The sequence below is a fragment of the Electrona antarctica genome (genome assembly GCF_951216825.1).
Source record: "Electrona antarctica genome assembly, chromosome: 1".
In the NCBI taxonomy this organism is placed as follows: Eukaryota; Metazoa; Chordata; class Actinopteri; order Myctophiformes; family Myctophidae; genus Electrona; species Electrona antarctica.
In genome coordinates, this window is record NC_136806.1 from 59,609,450 (window position 1) to 59,630,229 (window position 20,780).

Sequence of the window (20,780 nt, forward strand, 5' to 3'; positions counted from 1 at the left end):
ACTCGGTGGCGCGCTATGAGCTTGTAGATCTGCTATTTTTCAATAGCTAAATTATAACATAATGTTTAAAACACCAAAAGGGGTTCCCGCCCCAAAATGGGTTAAGGTAGTGAGAGGGAGTGTTACACAAAGTGAGAGCGTCAATACAGTACACTACATATACAGTAGAGTGCACTTGCATTTGGAAAGCCTACATGGAATGAAGTTTTCCTTTTCACCAGGAATCATATCTCCAGCCACAGCCTCCCGGTGTGCGCTGCTGGTTTTTTTTTTGCATGCATGGGTTGCTTGCCGAGTGTTTACCAGATCAGTGGCGCTTCCCTTTTTTTTTTACCCTCGGCTGAGTCGGCTTGCGCAGGCTCAAGTTTTATCAGGACCGACGGCGAGCCGTCGTGATCCCGCAGCTTTAGCATGCGTGGCACTGCAAACACACTGTCTCCCATCGTGCTGCACCAACACCGCCAATTCCAATTAGTAATGTAGGAGATTTTCCTCCCAAGTCCCAAATAGTGTAATCTCTTTTCATGCTATAAGAGGATTGACTCCGCTGGCTTCTGCTAAATAAATGACTTTGACTTATTAATGTGCACACCTGCAATGTGTTTTTATGGAGTACAAAGATTAGCGGCAAGGTACAACGTGCGTGCGTGCGTGGCGTGCGTGCGTGCGTGCGTGCGTGCGTGCGTGCGTGCGTGCGCCTTTTTTAACCCATTTTGGGTGGGAACCCCTTTTGGTGTTTTAAACATTATGTTATAATTTAGCTATTGAAAAATAGCAGATCTACAAGCTCATAGCGCGCCACCGAGTGGCGCGCTATGAGCTTGTAGATCTGCAATTTTTTTTAAAATCGTTAAAATGTGCCTCAAATCTTTCAGAAAAATTGTCATGATTTAGAAAACTTTTTTTTTTTAAATTTCGACGTCAGTTCCGAATGGGTTAATGCAGTCAGTGGTCTGTGTATTTGCTCTTGTGCTGAACTCAGGGTTGTGGTTATTTGCATACAGCAGGAACGCTGCTTCTTGTGGGTCAGCTAGTGCTGCTGGTCGGAGCTGGACTCTCATGCCAACTGCTCTTTGCGATCTGACCGATGTATACGCAGGCCTGGCCTCATATTCTGCAAAGGACCTTTGCAGCTCATGCAGGTGGACCACCGCGTGTGTCAGTATAGTTCAGTCTTTGTCTCCCTGTAGGTGCGTGCGTACGTGCATGCATGCGAGAGAGAGCGAGAGAGAGAGAGAGAGAGAGAGAGAGCGTCGGAGAGTCTTGAGTATATATAAGAACAGTGCCAGTGTGAGTAATGAACGCCCTTTGGTAACCCATGTATGCAAATGAGTGATTCTGTTCTCTCATAAGCGCGTTGGAGTTTTTTTCCGTGTGGAGTTATATGCTATGTGCGCATCTCCTCAGCCCTCTGTGTGTAGCATGCCTTGAATCTTCTCTTTCCTCTTGAGCCCCCATTTCTTTCCTTTTCTATCCCACCCTCCTGTCCATCACTCTCAATTAACCCATTTTGACCTGAGATCAGATTCTAAAAATGTCTCCTACATCCTGACAGTTTTCTGAAAAAGCCATGTTTCTATGTCAGTCGTTTTTTTCGATTTAAAAAAAATAGCAGACCTACAAGCTCGTAGCGCGCCACTCGGTGGCGCGCTACGAGCTTGTAGATCTGCTATTTTTCAATAGCTAAAGCATAACATAATGCTAACAATGCTAACGCCAATGTGGCCAGAAAAGGGGTTCCCGCCCAAAATGGCTTAACTCTCTCTTCCTTTCTCTCTCCCTCTCTATCTGTCCGTCTCTCCTTGTTTCTCCCCACAGGTATTCATGGAGGACGTGAAGTCCAGGGGTCCGTTCATCTACTCTGTTCTGGAGTCGGCCCAAGTCTTCCTGGCACAACACCCCTTCCAGGAGCACGAGGAGTCGACGCTGCAGCCCGATGGAAAAGGTCTTGCCCCCCCCCCCCCACACACACACACCCCCACCCTGTGCCAAGTGCAGCCCCCGCGGTGCCAAAATATCCGTCTCATTTACCGTGACCGCGTCGTGGCCCCGCTCGCTCGCATGGCCTCAGGAGCTCATTAGGTGGGACCCCATGCAGGTGAAATCCTCCATTAGTTGTGTTTTTTAGCGGCATTCTGTCCAATGGTGTCACACTGTGTTTGTGGTGGGGGTGTGTGTGTGTGTGTGTGTGTGTGGGGGGGGGGGGTCTCGAGCAATTAGCTCGAGTTCATGCAGCTCTGCAGCACCATCTGCTCCGATCAATAATCGCACAACGCTGGGCTGTTCCTCCCGCCCACTCAAACGCCCTGCGTTGTTTGGCTCAGCCACTATACCAGCCTCTTCACCACTGGTTCCTCCCCGCCCTGGATAATGTTCTGGCGCCTCCGTGAACTTATGCCATTTAGGCCTGACGTCGAAAAAAAAAAGAAAAAACGTTCGCTCTGAAAGAATATTATATTCAAAGATTTGTGCCGCATTTTTACGATTTTTCAAAAATAGCAGACCTACAAGCTCGTAGCGCGCCACTCGGTGGCGCGCTATGAGCTTGTAGATCTGCTATTTTTCAATAGCTAAAGTATAACATAATGCTTAGTTAAAACACCAAAAGGGGTTCCCGCCCAGAATGGGTTATTATCATACTCTTGAATAACCCCCTCCTCTCTATCTCTTTTTTTTTTGTTTTTGCATCTCTGAGATGCCACCCACTCAATTTCTCACAAACTTCCGGCTTGAACCGAATGTTCCGTTTCGTGATCTGTTTCTGCTTCGTTTCTTTTGCTTGCTCCTTTTTCTTGCGGCCTCCTGTGACCTCTCCCTCCGAATGACCCCCATATCTGATGACCCCCCTTCCCCCCTCCCCCCATTGCAGAAGTGTCACCTCGGCATCGCATCCTCAACGTCAGCCGGTCGGTGTGGAAGCAGGCCAACGTGGCCAGTGACCTGTGGGAGAAGCTGACGGCTCGCTGTGTGGATAAACACAGGTCAGCCCGTGTTCACATTCACTGCACGCACGCACGCACGCACGCACGCACGCACGCACGCACGCACACACACACGCACGCACGCAGGCAGGCACGCACGCACGCACGCACGCACGCACGCACGCACGCACGCACGCACGCACGCACGCAGGGAGCATAGGTTATAATGAATCGAAAATAGCTAAGGTCATGAGGGAGAGAGAGAGGTTAGGGTCAGGTGTGTGTGTGTGTGTGTGTGTGTGTGTGTGTGTGTGTGTGTGTGTGTGTGTGTGTGTGTGTGTGTGTGTGTGTGTGTGTGTGTGTGTGTGTGTGTGTGTGTGTGTGTGTGTGTGCGCGTGCGCGAGTTAGTATTATGTGGTTACCAAAAGTAATCATTACACTTAGTATAAAGCTAAGCAGTGCTTTAAAAGTAACACTTTTTAAAGTCTTATTCGTGCCCCCTGTGACTTCATGTGGCCACCAAGTCTATGGATTTTGTGTGTGCCCCCAAAGGAGACCCCTCACTTCACATGAGTGCGTCTCAATCCAGTCTCAATCCAAATTCAAAGTAATTTAAGGTTTGTAAACTTATTTGGGAATGACGCAATTCATTCTGCAAATTAATCATAAAAATAATCCACATTAGTTGTTGAATATTGTGAAGGATTTGGGTGCTTAATTGTCACACATTCAGCCAGAGAGTATATAATTGGTCACACATTCAGCCAGTGAGTATATAATTGGTCACACATTCAGCCAGTGAGTATATAATTGGTCACACATTCAGCCAGAGAGTATATAATTGGTCACACATTCAGCCAGTGAGTATATAATTGGTCACACATTCAGCCAGTGAGTATATAATTGGTCACACATTCAGCCAGTGAGTATATAATTGGTCACACATTCAGCCAGTGAGTATATAATTGGTCACACATTCAGCCAGTGAGTATATAATTGGTCACACATTCAGCCAGTGAGTATATAATTGGTCACACATTCAGCCAGTGAGTATATAATTGGTCACACATGCAGCCAGTGAGTATATAATTGGTCACACATGCAGCCAGTGAGTATATAATTGGTCACACATTCAGCCAGTGAGTATATAATTGGTCACACATGCAGCCAGTGAGTATATAATTGGTCACACATGCAGCCAGTGAGTATATAATTGGTCACACATTCAGCCAGTGAGTATATAATTGGTCACACATGCAGCCAGAGAGTATATAATTGGTCACACATTCAGCCAGAGAGTATATAATTGGTCACACATTCAGCCAGAGTATATAATTGGTCACACATTCAGCCAGAGTATATAATTGGTCACACATTCAGCCAGAGAGTATATAATTGGTCACACATTCAGCCAGAGAGTATATAATTGGTCACACATTCAGCCAGAGAGTATATAATTGGTCACACATGCAGCCAGAGAGTATATAATTGGTCACACATGCTGCAGTGAGTATACTGTATAATTGGTCACACATTCAGCCAGTGAGTATATAATTGGTCACACATGCTGCAGTGAGTATACTGTATAATTGGTCACACATTCAGCCAGTGAGTATATAATTGGTCACACATTCAGCCAGAGAGTATATAATTGGTCACACATTCAGCCAGAGAGTATATAATTGGTCACACATTCAGCCAGAGAGTATATAATTGGTCACACATTCAGCCAGAGAGTATATAATTGGTCACACATTCAGCCAGAGAGTATATAATTGGTCACACATTCAGCCAGAGAGTATATAATTGGTCACACATTCAGCCAGAGAGTATATAATTGGTCACACATTAAGCCAGAGAGTATATAATTGGTCACACATTAAGCCAGTGATTATATAATTGGTCACACATTCAGCCAGAGTATATAATTGGTCACACATTCAGCCAGAGTATATAATTGGTCACACATTCAGCCAGAGAGTATATAATTGGTCACACATTCAGCCAGAGAGTATATAATTGGTCACACATTCAGCCAGAGAGTATATAATTGGTCACACATTAAGCCAGAGAGTATATAATTGGTCACACATTAAGCCAGTGATTATATAATTGGTCACACATTCAGCCAGAGTATATAATTGGTCACACATTCAGCCAGAGAGTATATAATTGGTCACACATTCAGCCAGAGAGTATATAATTGGTCACACATTAAGCCAGAGAGTATATAATTGGTCACACATTAAGCCAGTGAGTATATAATTGGTCACACATTCAGCCAGAGTATATAATTGGTCACACATGCAGCCAGAGAGTATATAATTGGTCACACATGCAGCCAGAGAGTATATAATTGGTCACACATTCAGCCAGAGAGTATATAATTGGTCACACATTCAGCCAGAGAGTATATAATTGGTCACACATTCAGCCAGAGAGTATATAATTGGTCACACATTCAGCCAGTGAGTATATAATTGGTCACACATTCAGCCAGAGAGTATATATATGAATTGGTGTAACAGATTCCATTGTAGAAGTGACCCTCTGGTCCCCATGCAGGCACATGGAGAGGACCCTGGAGCGCCTGCTGCAGACCCAGGCAGCCATGGAGGAACTGGCTGTGGCCCTGGAGCAGGCCGAGGGGGTCCGGGACGCCTGGGAGCCTGTGGGAGACCTCTTCATTGACTCTCTGCAGGACCACATAGACGCAACCAAGGTACCCCTGCACGGGAGAGACGGCAGTCACACTTGCAAAGTCCTGAGTGACGATTTAACCCATTTTGACCTGAGATCAGATTCTAAAAATGTCTTCTACATCCTGACAGTTTTCTGAAAAAGCTATGTTTCCATGTCAGTCGTTCTTTGATTTTTCAAAAATAGCAGACCTACAAGCTCGTAGCGCGCCACTCGGTGGCGCGCTATGAGCTTGTAGATCTGCTATTTTTCAATAGCTAAAGCATAACATAATGCTAACACCAAAAGGGGTTCCCGCCCAAAGAGTCTTGAGAGTGTAAAAATGGACCAGTAATGGTCCGGCGCATAAATCCCACATATGAATTGCTAATAATCTGACAAGTTGTTTTAATTGTCTCTCTTGAGATTATTTGCCTTCGGCTACCCCTCCCTCCCTTCCAAAAGTCGCACGCTGCATCATCATGTGACAAACATCAAAACAAAACCAAACAAAATCAGCTTTCATCACAAACGAATAAGCAGCAACAAGTGATGGGTTGAACTCTGTGTGTATATAAGCCCGCCTCAAAGAGAACCGGAGATTGACGAGACCTCCATTTTGACTGTGCTTTTGAACCGTGTACGTTGCGGCGTGCTCGCATGACGCACGGAGAAGCACCGATGTGGCAGCTGGTGGTGGTGGTGACGAAGGAATGTTCTGACATTCCCCTCGTCGTCGTCGTCGTCGTGGTGGAGATATGGCAGGGCTTTCCGACGAGTCCTCCGTTGATTTGATGTCACGGAACAAACAGCGGTTGGTGATTTGTGCGGTCGTCACTGAGTGGCGTGCTGTGTTGCCCCGGCTGTATGGCTGGATGACTGCGTGGCTATAACCCATTTTGACCTGAGATCAGATTCTACAAAATGTCTTCTACATCCTGACAGTTTTCTGAAAAAAGCTATGTTTCTATGTCAGTCGTTCTTCGATTTGTTAAAAAATAGCAGACCTACAAGCTCGTAGCGCGCCACTCGGTGGCGCGCTATGAGCTTGTAGATCTGCTATTTTTCAATAGTAAGTAAATAGCCGGGCAGGAGCCTATCTCCTGTTTATGTAGCGTGAGGCAGCTTGATGTACAAGTACACCCCCTGGACATGACGCTAGTATGTCGCAGGGACTTACCACCAATCCAACCCTTGATGCTGAGTCTCAAGCAGGGAGGCACTGGGTCCAATTTTTAGAGTCTTTGTATGACCCGGCCGGGGATCGAACCCCGACCTCCCAGTCTCAGGGCGGACACTTTAACCACAAGGCCACTGAGCTGGTAGACATTTTTTTTTTCTCAATAGCTAAAGCATAACATAATGCTAACGCCAAAAGGGGTTCCCGCCCAGAATGGGATAATTGAGTCGGCGCTGCTCATTAGAAGGGAGGGCGACATCGTGTCACTGTTTTGGACAGATGTCACGAGTTACGACGAGCACATGCTGCGCCGCGGCTCTCCCAACGGCTGCCGGTTGTCAGATGGTCTCATCTGGTATACGGAGACACTATGTGCACAAAATGTGTACACGCGGCGTGCAAGGACACACACACGCACGCGCGCGCGCACGCATACACACGCACGGACGCACGTGCACGACGTTAAACTCACTTTGCCACTCACTTTGCCACTCGATTTGCCACTCACTTTATGCATGCGCTCTATCGCAGGGGTTCTCAACGTTTTTGGCCGCCCCCTCCCGACCCCCAATATAAATTGACTGCTACAATAACCTTAATAATAGAGACAATGCACCATAAATAAATACTGAAACCAGATATAATCATTAGGGAAGGTGTATGCATGTACTATGTGTACTATGTACTATGTAAACTCTTCATTTCCATTTTCCAGTCATTCAGTTGCATAAAAAAAGAAAGAAAAAAAAGGTTTTTCTTTTTTTTTCCTTTTTTTTGGGGACCCCCCAAAATAATTTGGCGACCCCCCGAGGGGTCGCGACCCACGGGTTGAGAACCCCTGCTCTATCGGACTATTTTGACGGCACTCACGATTATCTCTCCCTTATCCTGAGGTTTGTTTGTAAATGCGTGCTGAAGTGGCTCTATTCGTTTCTGTATAAAGAGGCTGTAAAACGACCAAAAAAACACGCACGTCTAAAAAAAAACCTACAGCACTAGGTTGGGTGCTGGAGGAAAAATAGAATCAGCAGCAATGCAAGAATAAAGAGACCACACACCAATTGATACTCCCGAGTGCAGTGAAACGTTTTTACTGGTAAAGCTTCGAGCCGACCAGCCTCCTCTTCAGTCTGAACAAGAGTTTCTATGCTATCCTGTACCTCTTAACAACGACAGACTGCAGAGACTTGACCACACACCTCGATGGTGACTTTGACCACATTCTGACCTGAGATCAGATTCTAAAAATGTCTTCTACATCCTGACAGTTTTCTGAAAAAGCTATGTTTCTATGTCAGTCGTTCTTTGATTTTTTCAAAAATACCAGATCTGCTATTTTTCAATAGCTAGCAGCATAACATAATGCTAACACCAAAAGGGGTTCCCGCCCAGAATGGGTTAAACCAGGTTCTCAACCTGTGAGTCAGGACCCCCATGGGGCTCCCCATATGCACAGCGTAGGGCATTCACTTCTAGTCATTTTTACTAGTTGACTAGTTGCCTAGTTTACTAGTCGACTAGTCGACTAGTTGTTTAACTACCTATTATGTAAAAAAAATAAAAAAAATAAACTTTCTTTTTTTTTTTTTTTTTTTTAAATAAATATTTGTACATTGAAAAACTGTGTACATGGTGACTATAACTATAATCTACCTGATCTTGAGGCCTACAAAATCGGGGGAAATTCTTATCAACTAGTCAACTAGTACCAACAAGTAGTAAACTAGTCGACTAGTTGCTTAATGCCCTAGAGCGTTGTGTGTATGTCAGTATGTGTGTCTGTGTATGAGCACGGAATGTGATGTATGATGATATGCGTGCCACTCACTTGTGATTTTATTTTGTGACAATTTAAGGACATTTTTAAAGGGCATAGTTCATCCCCAAAATGACTTATTTTCTATCAATTACACAGCCCATAAAGCCTTGAATTCATGGCGATTGCTTTTTTTTTGTCGCAATCCTAAGCCAGTAATTAACATCAAATGGATGACCGGCTGTGTAGATTTGCAAGAAATCAATGCATGTGGACTTATCTGCCTCGTTGACTAGTTTTTCTGTCACCCCTAATCGTTTTGTCTCTTTCTTATTCTAACACTCCCTCTTTCCCCCTCCATTCTCCATCTCACTCTCTACCGTTTGCACTATTAAGCTCGAACTGCACCTCTCTAAACTAAATGTGTGGAACATAGCCTCGAACTGCACCTCTCTAAACTAAATGTGTGGAACATAGCCTCGAATTGCACCTTTCTAAGCTTATTTTTATTTTGCTGTGTATATATATACTGTATGGAACATAAGCTTTACTACTTTGCCACTACAGGAGGTTACTCTTTTCTTTTTGAGTGGTGCAAACCACTCCAACAACTGGCTTTGTTATAGTACCCGTGTGTGTTTGTGCCTGTACGGGTGAGCATGGTTGCTATGGTTAGTATGTGACGTCACTGACATCATCGACATCACGTCAGAGTGATCTCAAAAAAGCTTATAATCAATCTCTATCGTTATTCTTCAACAGATGTTAGGCATAGTGCACCACTCAGTTCACACGGGTGTGATTTTTTGTTTACTCGTGGTTTTCTCTTTCTCGCACTCTTTATTCAATCCCTTTGTTTACTGTGCTTGCTGTGATTGATTGATGTCTGATGTTATCTATATGCTGCTGCATTGTCTGGAGGAAGCCAAACAAAAATAAGTTGTGCTCTTATGTACCTGTACACAAGATAATAATAATAATAATAACTAGAAAAGTCGCAATTTTGAAAAATTGCAAAGTGTGGTTTGCTTACATAGGCCCCTCCCACTAATATTGTCAGCCAATTACAATGTCACGTTACCCCTGTGATCGTGCGTGATTGGTCTTTTGACCCTTTGCTACAACCTCTGTCCAATTTTCCTTGACTCCTTGACTCTCTTGAAAAGTAATTTGAAAATTTCTATAACGCTTGAATAGTTTGGTCTAATTCATGTCTTTATAAACGATTGTAAAACATAGATTGAACAGCCAATTAGCTACTACAAACGTTATGCAAAGCTCGGCCAATCACAGCGGAAGTTAGGTAGGTCACTCTCCAGCATGACATAAATGCATCGCAAGGTGCTTTACAAGGCCGAGAACAAACAAGAAAAGAGTTTAACCCATTCTGGGCGGGAACCCCTTTTGGTGTTTCAACTAAGCATTATGTTATACTTTAGCTATTGAAAAATAGCAGACCTACAAGCTCATAGCGCGCCACCGAGTGGCGCGCTACGAGCTTGTAGGTCTGCTATTTTTGAAAAATCGTGAAAATGCGGCACAAATCTTTGAATATATATATTCTTTCAGATGACTTTTTTTTATTTATTTCGACGTCGGGTCTAAATGGGTTTTAAAGACGTTACAATAAAGTACAACCGTGAACCTTGAACCTTTCCCTCTCTGTCCGACTGTGCCCTTGTCTCCCCCCCCCCCCCTCTCTTTCCTCCAGTTGTTTAAGGAGGAACTGACGCAGGTGAAAGAAGGCATGAGGCAAATCAACGACCTGGCCCACCAGCTGGCCATCTCGGACGTACACTTGTCCATGGAGAACGCCCGCTCCCTGGAGCATCTCAACAGCAGATGGAAGCTACTTCAGGTATGCGGTTTATCACCAGTCCTCATGACAAGCAGCATGTTCACTTTGGCCCCTAATGCGGGCGTATATAATACGCTGTTCTGGCACTGTTTGTTTGCTTCTGAGGGCCTGCTTTCATTTTCATCCATGGCACCTATACATGCTGGGTTTTTGGCAACATTCGACTGTACCGCCTACACTTTCTCTGCCAAAAATAGTTTTGGGGGAATGGGTTGCTTGTCACCTGTTAAATTACGCATAATGCAATTTCCAGAGCCAACAGCTGGAGCCCAAATGTTGTATTATTGCTTTGCCAATGATGTATTATGTAACTATAAACTGTACACATACTCAAATAGCACTCGCCTGACTGTAGACTAGGATTGCAACTATCAATCTATCGATTACTTTTTAGATTAATTAAGATTATTAATTACTTTTTTACTTTTGTAATTACTTTAAAAAACTTAGTATGAGGTATAAAGTACAGCAGCCTTGTGTTCATACAACAGAATGTTTGGGTATTGGTTAAGACTGACGTTATGTATCTTTCAGGACCTTTCACTGCTTCGTCTCAACCATTACTCTATGGTCTCAGAGATGTAGGGATGTCCCGACTCCCGATACACTTTTTTCGCTTCTGATCCGATCCCGACACCTCCATTTCTGTGTTAGCCGATACCGAATACCGATACCAGTGTCGTGATCTCATGTTGTGTGTATAGCTATCTAGCTATATATCTCGTGTTGTGTTCAGAGCAGACTCCTCACTCAAATGTGCACTTGCAGTTTGGGCAACTCCAAAGCAAACTCCACATGTACCAACATTTTATTTACCTGCCATAGTGTCAACCCCTTACCCCTGTGTGGTTAGACTGGCATATTCACCGATACCGATATGACCCGACATGAAAAATAAGGGCCGATCCGATACTTCTCCCGAAAACTTGGGAATTTGGTGAAATAAATGTAAATGCCCTCCACTCCTTTCCATGCCATGCCGGAAGGCAGCATTCAGGAGAATTGCTTTTTTCCCCCGAAGTCTCCTGAACGTGAACACAGTATTTTGCTCTGAAACAAATTTGTTTAGAAATCCATGTCGTTACACACCGCATCTCCACTAGCTAAAGGGTGCTGGGTTGCACCCCGGAAATAGCGGATCTACAAGCTCTCAACGCGTCACAGCGCGACACGTTGATAGCTTGTAGATCTGCTATTTTTGTCCCAAAGTGCCCTCTTACGGGATGTCAGCCCCTTCCTCTCTAACACTCTCCGCACGTCCCCCCGCACGCATTGATGTGTACGCTGCCTCTATTTTAACCGATTTTGGGCGGGAACCCCTTTTGGTGTTTTAAACATTGTTATAATTTAGCTATTGAAAAATAGCAGATCTACAAGCTCATAGCGCGCCACCGAGTGGCGCGCTACGAGCTTGTAGGTCTGCTATTTTTGAAAAATCGTGGAAATATTTATTTCAGAAAACTGGAGGATTTAGAAGATTTTTTTTTGTTTAATTTCGAGGTCAGGCCTGAATGGGTTAATTAATGCACGGTTTGGATCGCGGCGGCAACAAAGTGAAGCTCGTCTCCCGTGAAGCTGGAACTTATTGGATTGTTCAGCATGGCTGCTTAGAGCAAGATGGAGCTCAGCTAATGAACCAAAAACAAATAGTAGGGGACCCACCCCACCCCACCCCACCCTACCACCACCGCCGCCACCGCATGCCGTCTGCTCGGTTCAGACTTCTCTTGTTCCACATCACTCGCTCTTTTGGTTTACTTTAAATCCAGCAAGTTGTGCTAACCTGGCATCACTAAATCATTCAGTGCCAAAGAACAATGAAGCACCTCTCTCGCTCTCTCTCTCTCTCTCTCTCTCTCTCTCTTTCTCTCTCTCCCTGTCCTAATTTTCCCTTAATTAACATGATAAATGCTAAATCCCCATCTTTCCCGGTGCGCTGTCCCGCCACACCTGGTTGATTTTGCCTGCTCCAAAGCCAATAACGTGCATCTGCCAAGGTTGATCTCACAATAGTGTGCGATGGCGGCTAATGTAGGTCGTTTGTCTTCCTTATAGCAGCCCAAATTGTGTGCATAGCCAAATGGATTGAACGACTTACTGCACAGTTAGCAGTAACATTCTCACAGCATGTTGAAAATGTTCCATGGCTCCAGTCGTATAGCTCAAGTCATCCTGGTTGTTTTCAGGATTGATTTTACAATTCTTGTACTTTTATATTACGTTTATATTTAGAGCTTATAAATGGTCTTGTCTACCTCCACGGCTGCCTAGATATGTCCCACCCCCCCAACCCCCCAGGTCTGCTCGAAGTGCCTAGACAAATGGCAACAAAAAAATATGGTGAAGCAGCATATGGTGAATATGGTGAGTGGCAGCGGTGGCCGAATGGTTTGCGGAGCGGTCTTGATACCGGAAGGTCGCCAGTTCGTATCCCCGGACCGGCACGTTAAAATTACCACCGCTGAAGTGCCCTTGAGCAAGGCATTGAACCACTACCATGAAATGTTCTATGAGCAGGGCCTGGCTGTAAACAAGTATCTGATGCTTAGTCCAGTTACCCTGGGTAAATATAGTAACTTTGCTTTGCTTAGCTTTCTGCTTCTACGGATATATGGTGGCATGACGTGTCCGAGGCATGATATGTCACGACGCTCGACCATATACAATATGGAGGCGTGATGTCACGAGGCCTGACCATATATGGAGGCGTGATGTCACGAGGCCTGACCATATATGGAGGCGTGATGTCACGAGGCCTGACCATATATGGAGGCGTGATGTCACGAGGCCTGACCATATATGGAGGCGTGGCGGCACGAGGCCTGACCATATATGGAGGCGTGATCTCACAAGGCCTGACCATATATGGAGGCGTGATGTCACAAGTCCTGACCATATATGGAGGCGTGATGTCACGAGGCCTGACCATATATGGAGGCGTGACTAACACACAGATATGCAGGTTTTCATAGTAAATGCGACCTACGGTGTTACTATCATAGCTGATTCTTTGGGCTGGAGAGCGATGTTCTTGTGAATGGTGATGTTTGTATTTCACGGAATGCAGCCGTTTTCATTGAACCTCGCTCTAAAATGACTGCACTTCCCCTTTCTTATGTACCCCCACCCCCCCCACCCCCCCAACCCCACTTATCTCTCTCTTTCTCCGGCTCGGCACCGAGCAAATTACCGCCCATTGTTTGCGGCGGCGTTTTCCGACACCCAATTGACAACGACTCATGTAGCAAATCCAATACCTTGCAAATGGAGCAGGATTAGAGGAGGCTAAAATCCCATTTGGGGAGCACCAGAACTGATGAGGAGCATTGTTCTGAAGGGCCGCCCCAAAACTTCACTCTGCCCAACGCAATTTCGACACGTGTAGCGGCGCCGGCATTAGGGCATTAAGCAACTAGTCGACTAGTTTACTAGTCGACTAGTTTTTGACTAGTTTACTAGTCGACTAGTAAATCCACTAGTCGACCTTGTTGGTACTAGTTGACTAGTTGATAAGAAAGAAAATTTCCCCGATTTTGTAGGCCTCAAGATCAGGTAGATTATAGTTATAGTCACCATGTACACAGTTTTTCAATGTACAAATATTTATTAAAAAAAAAAAGAAAAAAAAAGGTTTTTTTTTTTTTTTACATAATAGGTAGTTAAACAACTAGTTGACTAGTCGACTAGTAAACTAGGCAACTAGTCAACTAGTAAAAATGACTATCAGTGAATGCCCTAGCCGGCATCCACGTCCCCGTCACACACATCCCCCCCCTGCACGTCCCCCATCCTCACTCCTCACGTCAGCGGTTTTCTCCTGCTCTGACACTCGCGGTGCAACGAGAGACTGCTGTCCTCATTTCAGCAGACAGACGGATGCGTTTGCGCTGTCTCTGCCTCCCTATACCCTCTGCTGATCAAAGGCCGTCGCAAGACGAGCCTCCATCTATTATTCTGCAGTTAACAAATGGAGGAAGAAGCACATGGTGTGTTCCTGCGTGTTTGTTTGTTTGTGTGCGTGCGTGCTTGTGCACGGGACTGTGTGTGTTTGGCAGGGTGTTTGTGACAGAAAAGAGAGAAGGGAACAGAGTGAAGCCTTTTTTAACATTCCATGCCGGCATGTTCTGGGGCACCTCGGTAGACCTTGCCACGCAAAAACTACAAAAAAAATCACGGGTCCTGTGACGCGCCATCTTGAACCGGAAGTATTAATCGCACGCGGACCGTCGCTCAATCCGGACCTAAACTAGCATGCTAACACGCTAATCTGCTAAACCGGAGCGACGAGCAAGGCTTTTATTGACATCCTAAAGATCATATACCTTTTCTCAAATCTGAGCTTTCAATTCCGAGATACAAGCGGCTAAAGATGTCGACCATTACAGGAGTGTATGGAGCGCTGCGTGGAGAATCCATGTGTGTCTCTCTGGGGTTCCATAGATGAGAATCCATGTGTGTCCATGTGTGTGTCTCTCTGCAGGGTTCCATAGATGAGAATACATGTGTGTCCATGTCTGTCTCTCTGGGGTTCCATAGATGAGAATCCATGTGTGTCTCTCTCTGCAGGGTTCCATAGATGAGAATCCATGTGTGTCCATGTTAGGGCATTCACTTGTCATCGACTAGTTGTTTAACCACCTATTATGTAACCCCCCCCCCCCCCCCCCCCCCCCTTTTTTTTTTTTTTATAAATATTTGTACATTTAAAAACGGTGTACATTGGTAACTATAACTATAAACTACCTGATCTTGAGACCTACAAAATCGGGGAAAAAAAATATATTTTTTTTTCTTATCAACTAGTCAACTAGTCTACCATGCAGCAAGGTCGACTAGTGGATTTACTAGTCGACTAGTTGCTTAATGCCCTAGTCCATGTGTGTCCATGTCTGTGTCTCTCTGCAGGGTTCCATAGAAGAGCGGCTCAAGCAGCTCCAGGACGCTCACAGAGACTTTGGCCCCGGATCGCAGCACTTCCTCTCCAGTAAGAGATGTCCTCCTCCTCCTCTTCTGTTTGAAGTCACCGCGCCTCATGCAATCGTTCATGCAATCCGTGCTGCAATCATTGTGTGACACGGCAACCATCACAGGGGGGGACCGGGAAGGACATAAAGGGCATTAGTATGTCTCAAAGGTTTTTTTAGGGGGTTAACCCATTTTGACCTGAGATCAGATTCTAAAAATGTCTTCTACATCCTGACAGTTTTTTCAGAAAAAGCTACGTTTCTATGTCAGTCGTTCTTTGATTTTTGAGTGGTGCAAACCACTCCAACAACCAGCTTTGTCTGTATGTTTGTGTACCTGTGTACGTGTCCGTGCACAGGTGAGCATGGTTACCATGGTCACTGACATTACGTCAGACCACAGCTGATCAGGCTATATAAGACCTTGCACCACTCAGTTCACACGGGTGTGATTTTTCAAAAATAGCAGACCTACAAGCTCAGACCTACATGCTCGTAGCGCGCCACTCGGTGGCGCGCTACGAGCTTGTGCTATTTTTCAACAGCTAAAGCATAACATAATGCTAACACCAAAAGGGGTTCCTGCCCAAAATGGCTTAAGGGGGTGTGTGTGTCTCTGTGGGTGTCTGCGGTGGTAACAGCGGACTCCCCCGGGGGTGATGCCGGTGCCGGCTGCAGCTGGCCCCAAATCACCGCTCTCATCTGAGCAGGACTATGACTTTAAAATTGAGGATTTGTGTCTCTTTTTCGGCAGTGTATACCTGCTGCCCTTCAAAGAGTGATTCATTATATTCAACCATGGGAGCGAGGTGGAGTGTGTGTGTGTGTGTGTGTGTGTGTGTGTGTGTGTGTGTGTGTGTGTGTGCGTGTGTGTGCGCGTGTGCGTGTGCGTGTGCGTGTGCGTGTGTGAGAGGTAGGGACATTGGGGAAAGTCTTCTGCTGTCCTCCTCCGAACCCATCCTGTGCTGCTGCTGCTGTCATGCTGGCTCAGCGATGTCACACAGCTCTACACTGGCAGTTCAGCCTTTGAGAGAGTCTTTATACGTCTGTGTGTGTGTGTGTGTGTGTCCACGCGCACGTGCACGCTTGCATGCGCGTGTGTATGTGTGTAGTTGTGTGTGTGGTTGTAGTTAAATGACAATGAATACAGCACACAAAAAAGTAACATTTTTTTAATCACGATTAACACGTGATTTTGTGTAGTTAAACGCAATTAATTTTTATTTTTACTTGAACTTGAATAATGAGCTGTATAGTAGTGTGGCCATATGAATGGAAAATATGAACAGCATCCAAAAGTATTATTAATTATTAGTTGTAATTTGTCCAACACATTATAGGTTTCTGATTCTCTCTCTCTCTCTCTCTCTCTCTCTCTCTCTCTCTCTCTCTCTCTCTGTCTCTCTCTCCCTAATGCACGCACGCACGCACGCACGCACGCACGCACGCACGCACGCACGCACGCACGCACGCACGCACGCACGCACGCACGCACGCACGCACACACACACACGCATTTAGGCCTTCACAGTTCACACACAATTATCTCTCTTACACACACAGGCATGCTGGAAGTGGTTTTCAGGCAGCAGAGGACTCTGGGGGCTGACAACTAAATTATGAATATTGCTTTATACAGTATATCTTATACCTGTTCACAAAAAAAGCCAGGTACAGAATGAAGTACTAGTACTCTAACAACAACAACAACAACAACAAGAACAACAGAAGCATATGCCACATCATGGTGTCAGTATGCACTTGCAAAGTAGTTGTATAGACAGACAGCTATAGACGTATCAACCGTCCATTTGTCCAGAAGATGCAACTTGAATTAAGAGTACATGGTTCTCCTCCTGGTCTCTCCTGGACAACTATTGTCTGATGCAATTGTCTGACTATTGAAGCCTGTTGTCTTCAACGCGTGTGCATTATTGATCTGTGGTAGGAGTACAACTACAAGGTTTTGCAAAGTTGCACAGCTTGCATGTTTCCTTTTCTTTTTTCTGTGACAGTTAGGCACGGAAATTCCCATAGTGCTATGAACATGAGAGAGAGAGAGAGAGAGAGAGAGAGAGGGGGGGGGGGGGAGAGAGGGGGAGAGAGAGGGGGGGAGAGAGAGGGGGGGGAGAGAGAGAGAGAGAGAGAGAGAGAGAGAGACAGACACACACACACAGTACAAAGCCACCCTCATCCTCCCTCAGACATGATAGGTCGGGTAAGGTAACTCATTCAACCCATTTTGACCTGGAATGTATGCATATAGACAATATTTTAGGCCAATACAAAAAGACTATAAATGAATGTCCCACCCGTCCACCCCCGGCTGCCGGACTACAGCAGCTGAGATGTCGACATCAATATCGGATCCCCAGTGTCCCCAAATGTCTCGCTCACAATAAAAGGACCACTGTGTATATAATGTGAGAACGTGTTGTAGCGATGCAACAATGAGCACAAGATATGCTTTCTGCCTTTCTGTGAATTTGTCACCGTGTGTGTGTGTGTGTGTGTGTGTGTGTGTGTGTGTGTGTGTGTGTGTGTGTGTGTGTGTGTGTGTGCGCGCGCGCGCGCGCGGTACATCCAGCCTCTTTATATTCTGTCCCCTTTCATGCCAAAGCCCCCCGTGGTTCAGATTAGATGCTCCAGCCGCCGTGCTCGTTCCACTAGGTCCACCTCCTATACCAACTCTATTAACCCATTCTGACCTGAGATCAGATTCTAAAAATGTCTTCTACATCCTGACAGTCGTTCGATTTTTCAAAAATAGCAGACCTACAAGCTCGTAGCGCGCCACTCGGTGGCGCGCTATGAGCTTGTAGATCTGCTATTTTTCAATAGCTAAAGCATAACATAATGCTAACACCAAAAGGGGTTCCCGCCGAAAATGGGTTAACCCGTTTGGACCTGAGGACGATTCTACAAAAATGTCTTTTAAATCCTGACAGTTTCAGGATAGGTTCTCAAACATTTTCATGTCAAGGACCCCCCAAAAATGTGTGTAATTGGCCTGCCGACCCCCATCTTGAAAATATGTTGTTCCAGGGGACCTCCCCCCAGAAGCAAAGATTCGAGTTAAAAAATGTTCACTCTGAAAGAATATATATTCGAAATTTGCGCCCACATTTTCACGATTTTTCTAAAATAGCAGACCTACGAGCTTGTAGATCTGCTATTTTTCAATAGCTAAAGTATAACATAATGCTTAAAAGGACTTATTTTAACTTCTTTTTCATGATGTCCTGGAGCACCAAGGACGTGTTTTTTGTGTTTTTTAACATGGTAAAAAAAATAAAAAAAAAATAATAAAACAATATATATATGGTGGCGGTTTGGGACTTTGGGCGCCCCCTGGTGGCGGTGAATGAGTTTTAAGACACCAACAGGGGTTCCCGCCCAAAACGGGTTAACTCCTGCCAGATAGCCTGAAACTCTCGGGGAACGCGACACAATAGGAGCTGCCTTCCTCGGGGGAACGCGACACAATAGGAGCTGCCTTCCTCGGGGCTATTGTGTGTCGTTGAACCGGCGCGCCTCTTGTTATGATGCTCCGGAATAATACCCACCACAACCCCCCATCGGTGGGGGCAGACAGAGTGACATTTCATGGCTGCCTCTGTTCACTCATCGATTTCTCCCTTCTTCTTCTTCTTGTGTGCCTGTGCAGGTTCCGTGCAGATACCCTGGGAGCGTGCCATCTCCCCGAACAAAGTGCCCTACTACATCAAGTAAGATAATCTGGAATGGCGGGTTTGGGTGTAGAATGGGAATACTGTGTGTGGTGTGTGTGTGTGTGTGTGAGTGTGCATGTTATCCACTGATTCGGTTTCTTTGGCAGGCTGGAAAAGGCTAGTCTAGAACAGCCTTTTTGACTGCGTGAAGATATACAGACAGTAACTCACTGGAACCAATAGCAGTGAAATTCTCTCATGCGGCGGCTGGTAGAATGAACTGGTGGTATAGTCCAGGGGTTCTCAACGTTTTTGGCCGGGGACCCCCGGAAATGCTTTGGCAACGTCTCGGGACCCCCGACCCACCCCCGATCCCGACCCCCAATATAAATGTAATGCTACAATAACCTTAATAATAGAGACAATACACCATAAATAAATACTGAAACCAGATATAATCTTTCCAGCCATTCAGTTGCACATTTTTTTGAATTTTCTTTTTTTTTAAAATAATTTGGGGACCCCCCAAAATAATTTGGCGACCCCCCCCCCGAGGGGTCGCGACCCACGGGTTGAGAACCCCTGGACTACTCTGAAGCACATGTTTTACTGAGTTAAAACATACGTTTCTAGCAGAGAAAGTCCAGTTTGAAGTCTCGTTTGAAGGCTCTCCTCCTTTGATTTGAAACCTTACTATATTGAATCGGCTTGTGAATTGCATCTGTGGTACTCATACCAGATGAGTGGTATTGACTGACAGTAAGCCCCCTTTTCTCCAAACCACTTATCTATTTACCACCACTTCATCAATACCATTTACCGCTTTGAATTGTTGTTGCTGTTTTTACCCTCAAGCTACAGTACTGTACGTGAATGAGTGAGCCATGTGAGTGAGTGAGTGCATGCATCTATCTGTGTATGTACTTATGTGTTTATCCACATCAGTGCAGTTCATCCCTCTGCAAACTATTATGTGTTCATTTCTTAATGAGCAGCTTTAGACGTTTTATAAATGGTAAATGGTGCATTTATGTAGCAGCGCCTTTATATCCAAGGCGCTTTACAGAGATTGTGCAGCATTACTGTATACATTCACACACGACACCGATGCCGGGGGGCGCCACCGAGTGGCGCGCTACGAGCATGTAGGTCTGCTATTTTCGAAAAATTGAAGAACGACTGACATAGAAACATAGCTTTTTCAGAAAACTGTCAGGATGTAGAAGACATTTTTAGAATCTGATCTCAGGTCAAAATGGGTTAAACGGACAGACAGACACACATACCCACAAAGCTGTGCATATGAGCGGGTATACGGCACCATTGTCGCGGTGTGCGACAATGGTGCACAACAAGTATAAATCCGGTGAAGAAGAGTGAACATCACAGTACTACCTCAGCCCAGAACACGAGACAGGTCCGTTTGGATGTCTATACGCCATCCTCCTCAGAGGAAGGTGTCGTATAGACATCGAAACGTCAGTCACCTTTGCTAGCACCTTAAAATGAATAAAGGCTTAAATGTCCAAGCTGCCTCTCCTTCTTTGCTGAAATATAAATAAGGTGTCAGGCTGGCGGTATAAGATCTGACAGGGGGGGGGGATCCAGTAGCCATCAGTCGAGGAGCTCTGCACTGGCCATCTGGCACACTGAGACAAATCTTGATCGGCCTCCACGTTGGCACGCCAGTGGACTGTCAGAGAATCCATGTCTTTACGGACCTCCAGTCCCTGTGCCTGCCCTGGTAAGAA

General features: G+C 45.4%; 1 protein-coding gene across 1 annotated transcript in view; it reads left to right on the forward strand.

Moving 5' to 3' along the window:
- The window catches only part of drp2 (dystrophin related protein 2), a 201,813-nt gene that overhangs the window by 57,771 nt on the left and 123,262 nt on the right, over window positions 1-20,780 (forward strand). Inside the window, exons 3-8 of the mRNA XM_079520405.1 lie at window positions 1,819-1,945; window positions 2,870-2,981; window positions 5,487-5,643; window positions 10,248-10,394; window positions 15,300-15,378; window positions 19,026-19,086. Coding sequence (XP_079376531.1) covers window positions 1,819-1,945; window positions 2,870-2,981; window positions 5,487-5,643; window positions 10,248-10,394; window positions 15,300-15,378; window positions 19,026-19,086 — 683 coding nt within the window. The remainder of the gene's footprint in view (window positions 1-1,818; window positions 1,946-2,869; window positions 2,982-5,486; window positions 5,644-10,247; window positions 10,395-15,299; window positions 15,379-19,025; window positions 19,087-20,780) is intronic.